This window comes from Ammospiza nelsoni, chromosome 1 (assembly GCF_027579445.1).
Source record: "Ammospiza nelsoni isolate bAmmNel1 chromosome 1, bAmmNel1.pri, whole genome shotgun sequence".
Lineage (NCBI taxonomy): Eukaryota > Metazoa > Chordata > Aves > Passeriformes > Passerellidae > Ammospiza > Ammospiza nelsoni.
Genome location: NC_080633.1, coordinates 86,935,191 through 86,952,635, shown reverse-complemented (window position 1 = coordinate 86,952,635; position 17,445 = coordinate 86,935,191). Strand labels below are relative to the sequence as shown.

The following is a 17,445-nucleotide window of genomic DNA, read 5'->3' as shown; positions in this document are numbered from 1 at the left end:
CAATCTCACAGCTGTTGGGTTAGAAAAACTCCCGAAGTCCTAGTAAAGATCTACAAATGACTGAATGTCAGCCTGAAACATGCACTGTACAGAAGGGAAGACCACACACAACAGCAGCAGTACACAATATAAAACAGGAAGACCCTGGTGACAGCAATGTGCAGATCACTAAGCTCAGGGTGAAAATCCAGGAGACTCAGTCACTGCTACCAGAGGGTGTTGTCTAGGGCAGCTATAGGTGCTTGCTATTTCATCGCTTGTACTCACCTTGTGTCAAAAGCACAGCATGTGCTCACAGCCAGGGCTTCAAGGAGCTGTTCAGAGCATCCTTGTAGCACCCTTTTCCCAGGTTACACCTCCCCTGAGAATACTGCAGGAGGGCCTGGCTATTCCAGCAAAGATATAGGGGTGGATTTTCTTTGCTTATCCACTTTTTCTGGTTCCAAAGTATTTTTAATGTACTGTGAATTTTAACATATTGGTATTAATAAAAATTACTATGTTGTAATGTACTGTTGTTGAAGAGAATAACATAGCAGAACTTTCTTGTGAGGGATTTGACAAATGTTTTCTGGTTAGTTACTTATGGTGCTAGACCTTTCATGCAAACACACCCACGTTTTCTTCGGCAAGTTTTTCCTAAGTGCAACACCAAGCATTTCAGCATTAATGACGGGGAAAAAAAAAGGTAAGGAAGCCTCCTGATGTACCTGTGATGCAGTTACAAGGAACCACTCATGCATGCTCTGAGCAGCAAGAAGCAGAAAGGCAGTCACAGGCGGCTGCCATCCTGCCACCATGACCACCACCCTCCCTGCCCAAAACAGCTCATGCAGCCCCCACATATGGCAGAATAAGCCCTACTGTTGAAAGGGCTGAGGAAAGCCCCAGCCCCTGGGCACAGGTGAGATCAGTCCCAAGCCTCCTCCCATGCCCAACCAGATGAAAACTCTTCCACACTCTCAGCTTTCTTTATTTCACACAAAGTCAAGGAAAAAGCAAATGTCTCCACAGGCATTTGATTCTGAATAGGCTTTTAAGTGTCCATTGAATCTGAATTTAGGATTATGGGAAGAAGTAAGGAAGACATCCAACATTTATATTTCACTCCCCAGTACAGAAACAAATTAACTGGATATGCCAGTTTTTAGACATTCTGGCCATTAAAGTTCATGTGTACACCTTGTGTACAGCCACGGGGAGAAATAAACCTGCAAAAACAGGACCTTTATTAAGCAAAGAGTTTACCAACATACTCCTCTTCATATTTTAATAGAAAGACCAGAGCTAAATATTTAATGTCTGAAAGGTTAAAAGAAACCTGATCTATAACTTCATACATATCAGACTTATCTCAAACTGCTAAGTATGAGTTGACATAGCTTATGACATCCTACATCCTACAATAGCATGCTGAGCCACAGTAACTGCTGGGGTTCTAAATAAAGAGGTTGTAACTTTACCTCTTCATAGCCTAAATTTTTATGCGCCTTGTTGAGTCATAAGCAGGAAAAGAAAGCCTTAAAGAAGATGTTATCATTATTAAAATAGATGCTGCACATAAAAAACACAAGAAAACCAATCAACCAGGCAACCAAAACCAAACAAACTCTCCCCTCCCCTACAAACAAAACATCCACACCCACAAAAAGGACAGCTCATACTTACAAACACTTAAAGACATGAAAAGTTGTGAAATAAAGCTAATTTTCTACATTGCATAATAGTCCCAATTAAATACTGCCATCTCTCTCTTCCCCTTTTCCAGACAGAGATACCATGATTTCCTCAATTTCATCAAGCTCATACAAGTACAAAAACCATAATGAAAATGAGTGGTGCTTCTTCCACCATTCATGACCGCATCTGACCATGGCATGTTCTGAGCCCAAAACAAGAATTGCATCTAAATGCTTCCAGAGGTACTGTCACAATATTTTTCATAATAGTAAACACTTTATTCTTGAAACTGGGTTGATTTGTTGATTTGATGTATCTCACTTGAGAGTCTTAGAGAAAACAACATATATTACATCAGGGTGCTCTGTCACCTATTTAAATAAAGCTCCTCAATCTTTGAACTATTTCTTTCATGAAAGAAACTGAGAAGCACACAATTTACAAATTAAATCATCTTAATTTCTACAGAAATAAAAGCAGCTGCACATGAAAAAGATGAAAAGAATATAAATGAAAGTGGAATAGAATTGCTGAAGGCAAGGAAAGAACAGTACACACTACTTGAATGCCATAATGAAAACCAACAACAGAGAGCAACTATTTCTTGACTGCTGAATTATAGATAGTGCATTTATCATTACCCATCATTGTGGGAAGGAAAGTTATTAAACCATACAAAAAATCAGTTGAACAGCATTATGAAACCACATGTATTTTACATCATCTTCCGCAGTGAGATCTTCAAATGGTAACAAAACCTAACCTTCCTTTCAGTAAGTATAATGACTGAAACAACATAGCCCTGGTCTAAACTATGATACTTATACACCTGGCCTTGCAGCAAGTTCACAAAAAGTTGGTAAGTGGCATTTGCTTGAAGCATCATTGACCATGAGTTTGCACATTTTGAGTATGCCGTTTTTTAAAGATAATCAGTCTGACAATGTTCAAACATACATCTCTTGACCTTGCATTTCAATTACATGCACACCTTTTTCTTTTTTAAGCTAATATGAAATAAACTATCATAAGGCATCAAAAGCTTACATGTAATGCTTAATTTTGAAGAGAAGCTTACTTTCTAGCATGATTCCCTGTTTTTTGAACTAACACCCTTCTTCCCTTGTATTACACTACATGAGCAGGTCATGCATCTTGCAACACCTCAGAGAGGATGGAACTACATTTCGCCCAATTCCATTTCAGCAAAATCAGCAACCCTCGGCCTTCCTTACAAACAAAGCCAAATCAGAAGTTGTGTGAAAACAACATCACATGGAAACACCAAAATTTCCTATTCCAAACCCACAGCTTTTAAGTAACAGTTTCTAATTTTGCTTCCATAGTTTATGTCCTTAATTTTGTTTTACTGTTCTACAGGGTAAAGTTTAAAACATGAGAGTGTGCTGGACTGTTTCAAGAGAACTAATGTGAATCCAATTCACTTGTTTGGTTTATATCTTATGTATAGAGCAGGTTTACATGGAGGCAGGAAACAAATAATTCTGTTCTTTTCCAAGTGTCACGCTAATTTATTTGAAGATATTTCTTATGAACTTTTTTCTCCCCTAATTAAGGGCTTGAACATGCCGTACTTCAGTCTACAGCAAAATGAGTTAACAGCTCATCTGAATACAGACCATGAGGAAGAACTGCATTGCCTGTCAATACAAATATCTATAATGTATTTAGGAAGTGCAAATAGCCAAAAAGGGAAACTATATGAAAACTATCAACAGCTATTGATGTGCTATCAATAACATTGACCTCATCAACATAGATACAACACTTGTTACCATTTTTTTTCATAGGAGTCCATTATAAGCAGCTATAAACTGTTTAAATTGTTGCACAGATTTTTTTTAATCTTCAAGAAGATATGTTTAGATTGCAGTGAAAAAATCCCCTTACAAAAATTCCATTATCAATAGTATGATACTTTTAAAGTCCTTTAAGAAAAAAAATCTGAAACAAGTCCAAATGGACTTCTATTGGGCAGTGGGAAGCAAAGTATCACACTAATTTACCTTCCTGGATTTATGAGGAGATGGTTTCCTTTATAGTAGCACTGAAGATGATTGAGGAAGTTTTGTTGTTGTTATTATTTTGTTTAGAAATAGGACTTGTTTTAAATCTCACTGTTCAGAGTCAAAAACAGAGTCCATCTTCCTTGCAGATCTTTACATATGGCAAAAACAAAACAAACAAACAAAAAAAATAGGAAAGTTTTCAGGAAAAAAAAAAAAATCAGAAAGGGGATATGGAAATTCAGATACATTTCACTCAATTTCGGCAACACTTCCCAGTGTGAGTTGAGACAGCTAAGCTTTCATATTTTAAAACAATGCTTCCCAAGACAAGAAAAGCATCCCACTAGCATGCCCCAGAGATGTCCCTTCAAATCTGGAACAAGGCCATCTAATGCAAGAATCGACCATTTCAATATGAAAATGCCACTGCTAGTGGAGACATTACCTGCTCTAAAGTCTCTTCACTCTTCTTGCTAAAAAGTCTATTTAAGTATCATAACTTAAACCAAATATGCAGGGCAAATCTTGGAAATCTATCCTTGTCTCAAACAACTTCTCAGATACTGCAGGACTGCCCAGAGCTTTCCCAGTGAGATAACAGAAGGTAAATCACAGGTTATGGGGAAGTACCATGGTTCATACCCACAAAAGAGGCTGACCAAACATGTGCATGACAAGTACAACAGAAATGTAACATTTCAATTTATAGAGGTGTACATTTTTAAAGCAAAACCACAAGTTATTTATATGGATAGATTTTTCACAAAGTAATCGGATCTGGGAACCAGAGGATTTTACTTAGAGCATCTGTGTTCCACATTCTCAGGAAAGAAAATTTAAATAATCCTAAAAGCTGAAAAAGGTATTTTTATCACAGACTTTGCAGCTATTTCACATTTCACTCAAAGAGAGTTGAACCAGATATCTCAAATCACATCTGGATTCAGGCCCCAGTAAGCACTGTGTGCACTGCTTTAACTAGAACTCAAATTATTCTATTAAAAAAAGCCTAGCCCTTAAAAAACTCCCCCCTAGTTCTGGCATTTCTTTTCAGGTTTTTTCAATTTGTGTGATGTCAGTTTACATCTAATAAGTATGTTGTTTATTATCTTCATTTAAGTCAGGACTTTTACCAAGTTACAGCAAGAGTCATAGGAAGCATATCACAATTACAAATCCATAATGCATGCAAGATCCCTGTGTAGCACCATTATATCCATTAATCACAGTCTTTTTGGTCCGAATTATGCTAAGAAGATATTTGATAAAGCAATTTAAACTCACCTCTCTCTCTCTCTCCTGTTACCATCAGTGCAAAGAAGGCAAAACCACAGCGCTTCCGACAAATTCTCAAGGCACCTCTTTTGTTCCCTTTAAATTAAATCCGAATTGGTTGCACGTTTTACTGAATTGCTAATGCTCTCCACATGTTCCCACTCTCGGACTGAAAATGTTTTCTATTAGGAATGCCTAGCACTGAACATAAAACTGTAAAATGTCCTTCAAACAACCCAAAGTTCCTCTCTTTCTTTGGAATGTATCACTACTTGCCCAAATGAACAGCTCACAGTCCTACAATTAAGCTGCCTTTAGGAAAGCTTTTTAGTAAGGCTTCTTTTCTTAGTGTGTTCACAAACACCCTTATCAAAAGCAAGCTGTTTATTTTAAAATCCATTAAGTTATTTCCTCTTAAAAAGAAAGCACCAAGGATTTGAAGCGTGAGCTAGAGGAACTTCAAATTGTCCATGACCATGAAAAACCTACTCCAGCACTCAGCAAATGCACAAATTCCAGAAGAATGAAATGGACTAATGATATGTGCAGGGAGAAGCATCTCATGCGAGACAGTACCAAGAACATGGGTTGTAGGCTCAAGCTTAACTTTGTTCTCAGAGAATGAAATGCAACTTGGTTTCACCATTCCTTCATCACATTTCCTTCATCATAAACAGCACTGACTTTTCAACGTTTCAATGCTCTTACAAGGCAAAACCACGAGTTTTCCCCCTTTCAGTCCATGTATCTCAACTTTCTGCAACAGAAGGCCAGGTAAAGTTACAGACTCAAGACAAGATTTTGTCTTTTTTAAAGCAGAGTGGTTCCACTCCACAGGAACTTGTCCCTCCATGTGCTTGAGGTGCAAGTCCTACCAGAAGGTTCAACAGACGCACAAATAGTTGTAGAATCTAATCATATCTGCTCTAACACATGCAGCAAGTCCACATAATGGATAACAGAAGGAAAAACTGTACATGGAAAAAAGGACTAGGTGCATAGTTCAGCTATTACAGGACAAATAAAAACAGATGGCTTCTACTAGCCCCCTGGTTACAGCCAGCTTACAGCTTCCCTCAGGTATCCCAGAACAATACATGCTCAAGAAAATATTTATGGCTACATTTCACAAAAGATACTATGAGCAAGGGGTATCAAAAAGATAATCCCAAGAGCACTGTGGAAAGGCTGAGTTATTGGTGCTAACACTGCTGGTTAACACAGATGCCCCGATAGTAGAGGCTAGAAAGAGCCGCTGTGCAGCGTGGCAGCACTGGTGTCCCAGAGTTGGGAATAATCCACTGTGGAGGGTAACTCTGCATCTACTCACATGCAAGAGCCAATAGATCAGGATTATAAAATGGCTATAACAACTTATACCGAAGCTGTATTATACATTTTGCAAGACTCTTGCAATAATATACTTGCACTCTGTTTAGGGCCCTCACTGGATCAAGCTATGAAATGCAATATACACAAATATCCATGCAAATTATTTTTAATCTACTGGCAGATAAAAGAAAACTTTGCACAAATATAGGAGAGAGATTTAACCATACAAAAAGTGTAATTTTATAAAGCAAAAGCATTTAAATAACCAACTGGGGGTCCTGGGTGTGTGTTTTGGTTGGTTTTGTTTGTTTATTTGGCTTGGGGTTTTGGGGGATTTTTTAATAACGAACTGACACAAAAAGGTAGTAAAATTTAAAATACTCCTTGCAATATTTGCTAACCTTCCAAGCCACAGTATTCTAAGTAATCCCAGGTCAATACATTCACTCAGAATCACATCAACTTTTGTTATTTGCATTCTTCTTGTATTACATTGTATTAACAACTGAAGCTTACACCAAACTTCTTTTGGCACAATCATTCTAAGTCATTGTCATGGATCCCTGTCCAGACATCATTCTCAGCACTGATTGCAACACTCCTGATTTAACATCACAGGAATAAGCATTTTAGAAGATGACATGGGGGCTCTCTTGGGCTAAATACAGCATCCAGATATATGAGAGCAAATGGTGCCTTTTCTCTCAGAGATCACACCAGATTTTGAGAAAAAAAGCCATGAAGCAATGAACAAACAAAGGAAGCAGGAGCCACAAACAGAGCTGGCCAACCAAGGACCTAATGGTTAAACAGAGTCCTTCTGCAGGAAAAGTGGAGCTGGTAAAGGTCTTTAAAACTTCACTGTCATCATGTTGCTCTGACTACAACCTTCCATTTAGCTTCAGGGGCTAAAACTTTTGACATTGTTGGTGTTCACTTTCTATAGCTACATTCTCATTTACATTAGACTTTATCAAGGCTTCAACTGAGCCCTGTAATTGTTAAATATATACAAACTAAAATAATGTTAAGACACAATAAATAAAAAGTCATATGGCTGCCAAAAATACTAAAAAAACTTTTCCCACAAGGGTAGTAACTCATAATAAATGTGATTTGAATAAAAGGTCAAATTCAAAAGCTTGTGGGAAAAAAAACCCTACAGTTGACACTATCTGATTTAAGGAGCACTCAGAGTCCAGAAGGCCAATCATGTTCTGGGTTCCATCAAAAGTATGGCCAGAAGGCTGAGTGAGGGGCTTCTGCCCCTCTACTCTGCCATTTTGAGACCCCAGCTGGAGCTCTGCATCCAGCTCTGGAATCCCCAGCACAGGAAGGACATGGACCTGGTAGAACAGGTCTGAAGGGCACAAAGATGCTCCAGCCCTCTGGTCACCTCTCCTGTGAAGGCTGAGAGAACTGGGACTCAGCCTGGAGAAGACAAGGCTTCAAGGAGACCTTATAGCTGCCTTGCAGTAATCAAAGGGGTCTTTTAAAAAATAGGAGTCACTTAATATATATGGGTGGCTAGTAATAGGACAAAAGGCAATAGTTTTTAACTCAGAGACAGCAGATTTAAATTAGAAGTTAAGAAGAAATTCTTTACCATGAGAGTGCTGAGAGACTGGAACAGGATGCCCAGAGAAGCTGTAGCTGCCCCATCACTGGAAGTGCTGGAGGTCAGCTTGGATGAGGCCCTGAGCAAGCTGTTCTAGTGGGTGGCATCACTGCCCATGACAGGGAGTTAGAACTAAATTACTTTTAGTCATTAGGTTCAAACTAAATGATTTTTGGGTTCCTTCCAACTCTCTCTATTCTATGATTTTATGATTCCTCAACTAAGGTCTTTGGACATCAACAAGTATAAAAATACATCTATAACTTTCAATTAGTTACATTCTCTGAACAGAACTGTTTTCAGGAATGTCCTTTTGATGTAAAGAAACATTCTAAATATTGAAGTTTATATTAAAACCACTTAAAAGTATAAGCTATTAATTAAGCCTGATAATTTAATCAGGATTAAGCCAAAATGGGAGAAGAGAGTAATATTTAAAAGAAAATTTATTCCTTCATGCTGAAAGTCCTTAATATGTACATAAGAAAAGAACTGAAATTGAGAGCTGAAAAAAAGGAGAAAGTAATAATGCATTAAATTAAGGTACTTAACAGGGACTTGTACTTAACGGGGACTTATATTTAACAGAGCAGAAAATACCACAACTTCTGCACTCAAGTTATTAGGTATTATTCCTTCCCTGCTCTGCTTGAAACCAAAAATCCTACTCAACTTGACATGAGACTTGCTAAGTCTTCCCAGGTCTCAAAAACATCAGTAGTAGTAGATCTAGTCAATACATCCTCTGACACTGAAGCCCAATGAATTCTCCAGAGATCTGAAGTCACTAATGATGGAAAACTTTATCTGGACATCTGAACATAAACACTTCTGTTATTTCCCAACATTTAAAAGTACAATGAGTTAGGAAGAAGGAAAACAATAGTGATCCAGCTTCAAAATGGGAGAGTTTATGGCAGGAGAGCTACTTCTTTAGACCTATTCGGTCTTAAGAAGAAAGTAAAACTCTGAATACAAAGATGACAGGCTCTGCAGAAAGGTCACTACACAACAAACCACTCCTTCTCAGAAGGCAGCCCTAGCTACCTGTTTGGGACTTTGCAGAGTCAGTAACATTGCTAACCACAATTCTTTCTGCGGAGACTGTGAAGACTGAAAGAAACACCCAAAACGTGACAGTTTTACTCCACGTAACACCATCTCAGATTCTTTCAGCTCCTGACTTCTACTCCAAATATGTTACATATCTTTTAACATCTAAACCTAATGCTTGCATTTCAAAAGAGACTTAACAGGCAGCTGATGTGCACACACACACCAGCAGTACCCACTGTGCCAATGAAATAGCCCTCTTATTCTGTGACAGGTTTGACTGCCAGGCACAGTTCTGCAAACAGTGCCAGTAGTAAGAAACACAGAATGTTCCCTGACTCATTCAAACTATCCCATATCAAAAAAATAAGACGAACTTGATATGAAAGGAAATGAAAAAAAATTAGAGAAAAGAAACTACATTACATCAAGCTAGGGGCTGAAACAAAACCTTACCCCAAAAATCTAAACTTCAGCAGGGGGGATGGAAATTAGATCCAGAACTTGCATTTGGCTTTTCTGACTATAATGAACCAAGCCAAAAGCCCATATCCAAACACACCTCTTTCTAAGAGTTTGAAATCTGGACTCAAGTTTTGCAGCCTGGCTTCCTCTGTACTCACTGCTGAATGCATCACTGCCGCCAGAGAGCAACAGCACCTGACAAGGGATTACACTTTCATATAGGAACAATTAAGATACATGCACAGTAATATGGCTAATTGCCCACAGTAAGCTTGAATGAAAACAGATAACAACAATGCAACCACACGTCGACACTCAGAACCTTATGTGCTCCAATTCCTCGATGGCTGCACTCTGGAGAAAAAAAAATTACATGAAAATTCTTTTTATAAAACCTCAGTCCGGGAAACTTATCAAATCTTGTCTTGCTGTACTGGTCTGTTTTGCCAAATATACTTCCAGACCTAACAAGAACAATCTTCTACAAGCTGTTCTTAATTTCACTCACATTTATGAAATCAGTTTATACTTTGCATCATCTCTGTTCCTTCTCTAACATTTAACACGTATGCTTGCTCTACTGTTCCTCCACAAGTCAATGGTAGTAGAGGAGAAACTGTTCCTGCACAAGGCAGCCTAGAAATTGTTCTCAATGAGAGGTATTTGTGGAATTCTGTAGGTTGCTTATGCTCAGTTCAAATTCTCAGAAATGCCATTTCATAACATATCCTGGGGGCAGGGGAAAAGGTTTAGCTGTATTTAAAGCCTGAATCCCTCCAAAGTCACTGTAGAAATGACACAAAACTTTGACTTTCTCCTCTTCTTTTAAGGAAGATATATTTCAAGGCTTCAGCTATGATATCTTGAACCAAGACCAACAAGTTAAACATATTACACTGTTGAATCTACTATGGAGAAGCTGAAAACAACTGTGGCACAGACACACAGGATTTCTAATTTTTTTTGTTTTAAACCCGCCACCCATAGAATCTGTCATACTGTCACCACAACATGAGAATTAGATTTGCCACTGACACTCAAACATTCTGCTCTGTTGCATGCTGGAGAACACATTAACACCATCCCAGACCTTTCATAGAGAACATATTAACACCATCAGCCTCCTTTCATGGAACCTTAAAGCTCTTTTGACATTCACATTATGACTTTCATTGGACTTTTCCTTGTGACAGCATTGTTTTAACCAGGGTTTTTAAGACAGCGACACTGTGATAATGACAAATATGCAGCCCAGATCTGCAAGATGTGAAATAATAAACTTTATATGCTATTAAAATATAGCAGATAGCTGTCAGCCAACAATTCTTCAGATACCATTCCCAATCCAGAACAGAGTCTTTTTCAGGTGCACACAAAGGCTGTGACAAGACAGACAACTGAAGATTCTTCAAAGAATCACCCAACCATCTGACATCACTGTCAAATGCTATACTTCCCAGTGATATTTAACATGCTTGAAGGGTAGTGTAGTTCATATAACCTAATAGCAGCATGCAACAAACGAAATAATAAAATCAATTTATTGGCCATTACTGTCAATTTGGAACACAGCCAAGTCCAATTCATACTCCCCAGATTTGCTTCTTGGAAATCAATTCTGTTTATTTGTTCTCTTTCAGACATGTGGAACTTAACTTACCAATGCAGGCATGGACTCTCACTGAGAGCTGGGTCCTCAGAATTATGCTGTGCTTCTTGCCCCTCCTAAAATGAGAAGAAAAGTATGTAAAGGTATAGTGAGGAAGAAGAGGAACTGGAAATAAACAAGTCAAGTTGAGCCTAGGAAAAAAAGGGTGGGAGGGAAGGGAAGACATTAGAAATTTTGTCTTTGCTTCTCATAATCGACTTCAATTTTAATTTGCAATAAATTAATATTCCTCATCAAGACTGTTCTGACTATGATAGCAATGGTTAAGGGATCTCTCCATCTTATCTCAAACAACAAGTTTTCTTATCCTATTTTCCCTCCCTTTTGCTGAGGACAGCGAGAGAGAGAAGAGCTGGGCAGGCATCTGGACAATTGCCAAGGACAGCACACCACAATGAAAACTGTTAGAGAAGTATCAAGTGATGACTGCACATTTTAGTTTTCACAGAAATACTTTAATGCTAAGCATAATTAAGCATTAAAAAAAAATCCAAGGTTAAACAAATCATTTACATTTTCACAGATCTGCCTCCCTATGTAGCCTAATGTGTTTTTAAAGCACAAAAGTAGCTATGTTTTTCATGTAAAGAGGCAAAACTGAGGTCCTTTTCCACTCTGACTCTCAGTTCCATATCAGGCTTAAATGGAATGACTATTTTAATTAGCTGCTAAATACCTCATTTGGTTTTCACTCAATTTACCTTTAGTTGCATTTCTTCAACCTGGACAAGAGCAGTTTTTGATTTCTAGGTGCTACACCTGCACACTGACATGAGGGCACCAACAGCACCTTGTCTCTGCATCCAACCCACTCACCTGATGGAAGGTGAGAGAGTAAGAAAAGCCAAGTGTCTTTTATGCTTGTACAGCATTGTATTCTCCCTCTTTTTTCTCAAACTAAAAAGGCAATTCCTGGACAAGTGGCTCTAGGTGGCCCAGATGACCTCCAGAGGTCCCTTTCTACGCAGCCATTCTGTGATTCAGTGAATTTATTGTGGGAAAACACTCATGAGGACTCACTGTTTTTAGAATGAAGCTTAGTTGTCATGCGAACTGTAGACTCAATTCAACATACAAGTTAGAGCACAAACCAGCACAACCTTTCTCAGTTACTTATTTTGCTACCCTGCTGAGAGGATTCAGGCCCAAACCCTTTACACAGACACCCAGCAGAATCTTATGCAGTTTTCTAGTAATAACAGAAGTTCTTCCCCACCTTACTGTTTTCCTGCCCACAGTTATTTTGCAGAACAAAATATTTTTCATTATTTTCATGAAAACACTAAGGAAAATTTTTTATTATATTTCTCAGAAAGATTTTCAGGGGAGGAAAGGAAGGAAAGTAGTGACAGGTATTTTCAGAAAAATATTGCCCTTTGGAAGATATAAGGGAAAACAAAGAAAAGTAAGGACCTGATAAAAGTGATTAATGTTGACCTGTGTACCTGCTAATAGAGGCCTTTATTTCAGTTTCAGTAATCTATTTTTCTATAGATTAAAAAAAAAAAGTTAAACAGAGGGCTTTTTTAAAAAATAGCAAAACCAAAAACCTTTAATCAAAATTACTCTTTAAAGGATCCATTTGGATATCATTAGCGGGCAAAGTGTCACCTCTCTCTTAATAACTTGAAGTGCCAAGCAGCACATGCTATTGCTCCAGAAAAGCAGGCTGTAGTTCGGACTGTGAAATTCCCTAGAGCAGTTCCAGGTTTAGGACTGACTCTCTGTCCACCTAAATGCCTCCTTTTGTACTGGTAGGACACAGTCTTTGCCTGTGTTCATATTCTGCAGATTTTTAATAGCTGTTCCTCCCCACAGGAATGCCAGGATTCCTCCAGAATATTGAATTTGCCAAGTTAGTGAAGAATTTTTGACGAAACTTCTTGCCCTTCACAACGTCTGATCCTGTACAGAAGCTGCTTCTCTTGGTCTCCCTTCTTTCATGGACTTGTTGACACACCTGACATATACAACTCCTCCAAGATAAAATCAGAAAATGGAAGAATTCAGTCAAGATTGTTTATTTCAAAACTGTAAAAGGATAGCCCAGAATCAGCAAAGAAAAAGGAAGTCTATATAATCAGACATATTATTTTTCCCATCCTGAAAAACTGTTCAACTAAAAGAAACTGAGAAATCAGCACCATTTTAAGGCCTGTAGAGATTCAGGCCCATTACAATTGAATAGAGTTTTTCCCTCCTTTTCTCAAAATCCGATGCACAATGCTTCACAGTATAAACAAGGCCTTTATTTTTTTGGTAGTTCTCCAAGCTTCAAAAGTGATGCTACTTCCTCCTCAACCTCACCTCCTTACAAAGACCCCTGAAAACTTAAAGCAAAACCTAGAGCAAGCTCTCTTCTACAGGCTCTGTTCTACACTATCATGCAACTGTAATACCTCCCAGGACAGAAAATTCTCACACACGCAAACATTAATTTTTATCGCCCGCTGGAGTTGCACTGGCAATTTTTCCAGCCTACCAAAATCAGTATGATTCAAGCCCCAGAAATTACAAAAATGAAGACTCACTTATGATGCTGTATTTCCCCCCTTCCCCCCAGGCCACACCATGATCATCACCACAGAGGCATTTTGTGTGGTTTAGGCATACTAGATTTACCACAGAGCAGCTAATTCTAATAAGACCAGTCACATGTAAAATATTAGAAATTACACAATTTCCTGATGACTTTTGACTATCATGCAATATGAATAACACTTTTGCAAAATGAAGATCACCACTGAAAATTACTGCATCCGTGATTCTACAGATACCAGTTTCCTGGAAAGCATGTTACAATAATAAATTCAAAAAAAAAAAAAAAAAAAAAAAAAAGGCTAACTTGAGATCCATCCATGATTTCACAGACTCATGAACTACTGACCAAATAGTATTAGAAAGAATGCCCATAGGCAAGCTTGCCACAATATCAGGACAGGGAAGGGGGGTACCACAGGACAGACAAGCCATTTGAATTAAAAACAATGTATGTTCAAAAATACACAGAAGACTATTTCCAACAAACAAGGTCCATTTATTCCAAAGTCTAGACATGTAACAAAGTTCATAATCTACTCTTAACTAAGGCTTATCTTTTTATTGATACATCTTTAAAAAAAAATGTTTCAGTGAGTGCAGTTGGCTACTGTTTATTAAAAAAATCCAGTAAGTATTTAACTGAGTTAATTTAATAACTGAAATTTAGCAATAGAAGAGTAGGTAAATTTCACATAGTGTCCTGAAATAGCATTCTGCTGACCTGTATTGAGATCAGAATCATTATTGCTATAAGATTACCTTCTAATCTTTGGAGTTAACAAGACACAAAACTTTTTCTATATTCAATTTCTCTAATAAATCAAAGTAAATGCCAACAGTTCACTGAGAGCCTATCTTATCGAATATAAATGCTTTATTTTGTCATTGTTTTTGTACCACGTTACAAATAGTTTCCCTCAATCATACGTTTTCAAGTCTTGATTTAAGTGACATTTTGAAAATAGTACCTCAATTGACTGTCTTAAACAGTTACTTGTTTTGAAGCAAAGCCTATGTCTGAGCCAAGCAATCCTTTGACCAGATGAAATATACTAAGAATTTTATTAGGGATACAGAGGGGAAAAAGCATTAACAAAGTAATTACCATTTAACACTAACATCACACATTAAAAGAAACCAACACACAGTCTCCTCTTAATGTTTCAAGGACACTTTAAAAGGAAATTTTAAGAGAGTTTATTTTATTAAGACATGACATCCTTCTTCTCAGACCTACACTAAAGACCTGCTGGTATGAAAAATGGGACTTTTATGTAAATACCTAATTAAGATTTATTAAGGTTATTAGCAAGACAGACCACAATCATTGCTTGACAAAGCTCATCTTTGTAAAATAGGAGAATATATCAATTAACATACAATTTGTATTTCAGTGTTTCTTTAAGGAAGCAACTATTCAGACTTCCTAATATTCTTCCAAAGGGCTAGATATTTCAATTTAAAAAATTTAGCTTCAAAAAATCCCTAGATTCTGAAAATACGTTATTCTATCATTTAAAACCAAAGTAGAAAAATCACTTTTCTAACTTTCTTAATGATTGTTTAATAACTTAATGAAGAAAACTCATTAAAGGTGTTAATTCTACAAAAGGCCACACTATGTCCTTCTGGGATCCTCCTGTTCTGCTTTCTACACAATACTTGACAACCATTGAAAAAGCTACAGTTGTATAGCACAGCAGCAGACAAACTGCAATGGTTTTAATAACACTCTATAGTCGCACAGACAAGTAAACTTACTATTCTTCATTGTATTTGCTCAAAAAATAAAATCTGTTGCAGACATCTCAATCATGAAAAGGCCATCATAAGAAGAAGCTGAGTACAATGCTGTTAGAAGCCATGATTTTAAGCTCACCAACCTTTTGGATCTTTTCAGTTAATGTAGAGTGTCCAATCTCTGCTCTTAACCAAGGTCTGCACACTCTTCTATTTCAGAAATATTTAAAGTACTTAAAAAAACATTATCCAATAGAGGCAAACTTGGATTTTAATCTTTCATGCAGTGCTACACACATTCATATAGCAACGCAGCAACTAAGAGTGATGCACCTTTTTGGGTTAACTCTGGTTTTTTGGGACTTTTTAAAAATAAATAAATAGATTATAATAGGTAACTTTATCCTACCCTCAGAGCAATTTTCAAGTAGCATATTCCCATGACTCTCATTGTACTCTGTTCCAAGCAGGGATTTCATCCATTAAGAAGATTAGTGTTATCAGTCAGTTGTAGACAAGAGATAATTCTTGATGATAACTCAGAGAGAAAAATCATTTGCTGTGCTAGAAAGTACAATTATGCAAAACTTTTGAGAATTACAAAGTAGCTTGTTTGTGCACATAGAAGTTTGGATATTTAATGAGTGTCCTTTCCCTCATACCCCAGTCAATATTCTGGAAATATAGCCTAGATGTGGCGGAAAATGAATACTAGAAGTTTCAATTCAAACAGACAATAACAGTAAAGGGATTGTAAGAATGGGGGTACAGAGGACAGACCTTACCTTTCCCCCTGCACTGGGCTAACAGCACAGCTGAGGCCCCTCCTCACCCTACTTTAGAGGAGCGCTGTAAAGAGCAAGTGGTTCCCAGCTGCAGCCTGCTTTTAACTTGTGGAATAAACAAAACCTACAGGTTTGCCCTCCTAAGTTTAACCAAATCAAGGAAAATAAAGGAAAATAAAATCATATACTGGAAAACAGCATAGGTACCTTGTATTTTCATTATTTAGTTGTTGTTAGATGGGAAGGTTTGCTGCTCCCCTAGCCTCCAGCTCTCCCCATATTTAGTTTTTCACACTGCTATGAAGTGCAGTATCAGTCAATCACTCACAGGAAGGCCAAATCTGAACCAGAGGGAATCAGATGATCCAGGCACACACTTACCTTACACCAAGGCTCTCTTGAAATAACCAGATGATTTTTTCATTAACCTTCAGAACCACTACCAAAGCAAACACATCAGGCTACTGAACCCAGCTAAACTAACACCATGAGCAGTTGCCTATTCATCCCAAAGGCAGAGGCTGGATGGAAAACTAACTTCAACCTGATAACACAAACTATTTCCAGACTTGGACAGCATTTAACATCAGCCTAACCTGACAACTTACCCTGTACCAATTCTGTAGCTAATTCTGCCTGATGTAACAATCTAAGTACTATAAAAACCTATCTAGCACAGATGCTGCTTTCAAAAGACACATGCACAACACATGCTTCACATTTTGTTACAGCTTCTCATAGCACTCAGGTTTCTTTGTGGGCTATTAACCATCTCCAATAATCACATCCATGTTTTCCAACAGAAGTAGCTTAATGAGAACAGCATCCAGCAACTCTTGAGCTCAACAAAGAATCACTGATGCCCACAAAAGAAACCTAGAGTACAGTACACCATCGGAAGCAAACACATGGCAAGAGACTTGCTCTAGAGTGCATTACTTTTGCAAATGGCTTCTGCTTTTTCATTTTAGAACCCATCCATTTCCATCTTCACTCGCACACTCCGTTTAGGGAGTGGAAAATGCTTCTGCAATGGGGTATTGCTTCACAGTTACTTCAATTTAAGATACTCCACAGCAGCAATGGAAAACAAACTGTTCCTTGTTGAATGCATAAAGGATGAAATTTTTGCCAGAGTTCAAGCACTGGAGTCTATCGGGTTTTCCCTGAAAAAAATTTGCAAGCCAGCACACCCACACAATAAGGAAAGTGGTTTTTAACCTATTAATCAGACAGCACAAATCCTAGGCTTTGATT

At 37.8% G+C, this 17,445-nt stretch overlaps 1 protein-coding gene across 4 annotated transcripts in view; it reads right to left on the bottom strand.

Annotated features, from left to right (window-relative positions):
* Positions 1 to 17,445, bottom strand: part of FHOD3 (formin homology 2 domain containing 3) — a 376,449-nt gene that overhangs the window by 309,243 nt on the left and 49,761 nt on the right. For all 4 annotated transcript variants that reach the window (XM_059470757.1, XM_059470747.1, XM_059470732.1 and 1 more), the window contains exon 3: positions 11,114 to 11,178. In XM_059470757.1, coding sequence (XP_059326740.1) covers positions 11,114 to 11,178 — 65 coding nt within the window. The remainder of the gene's footprint in view (positions 1 to 11,113; positions 11,179 to 17,445) is intronic.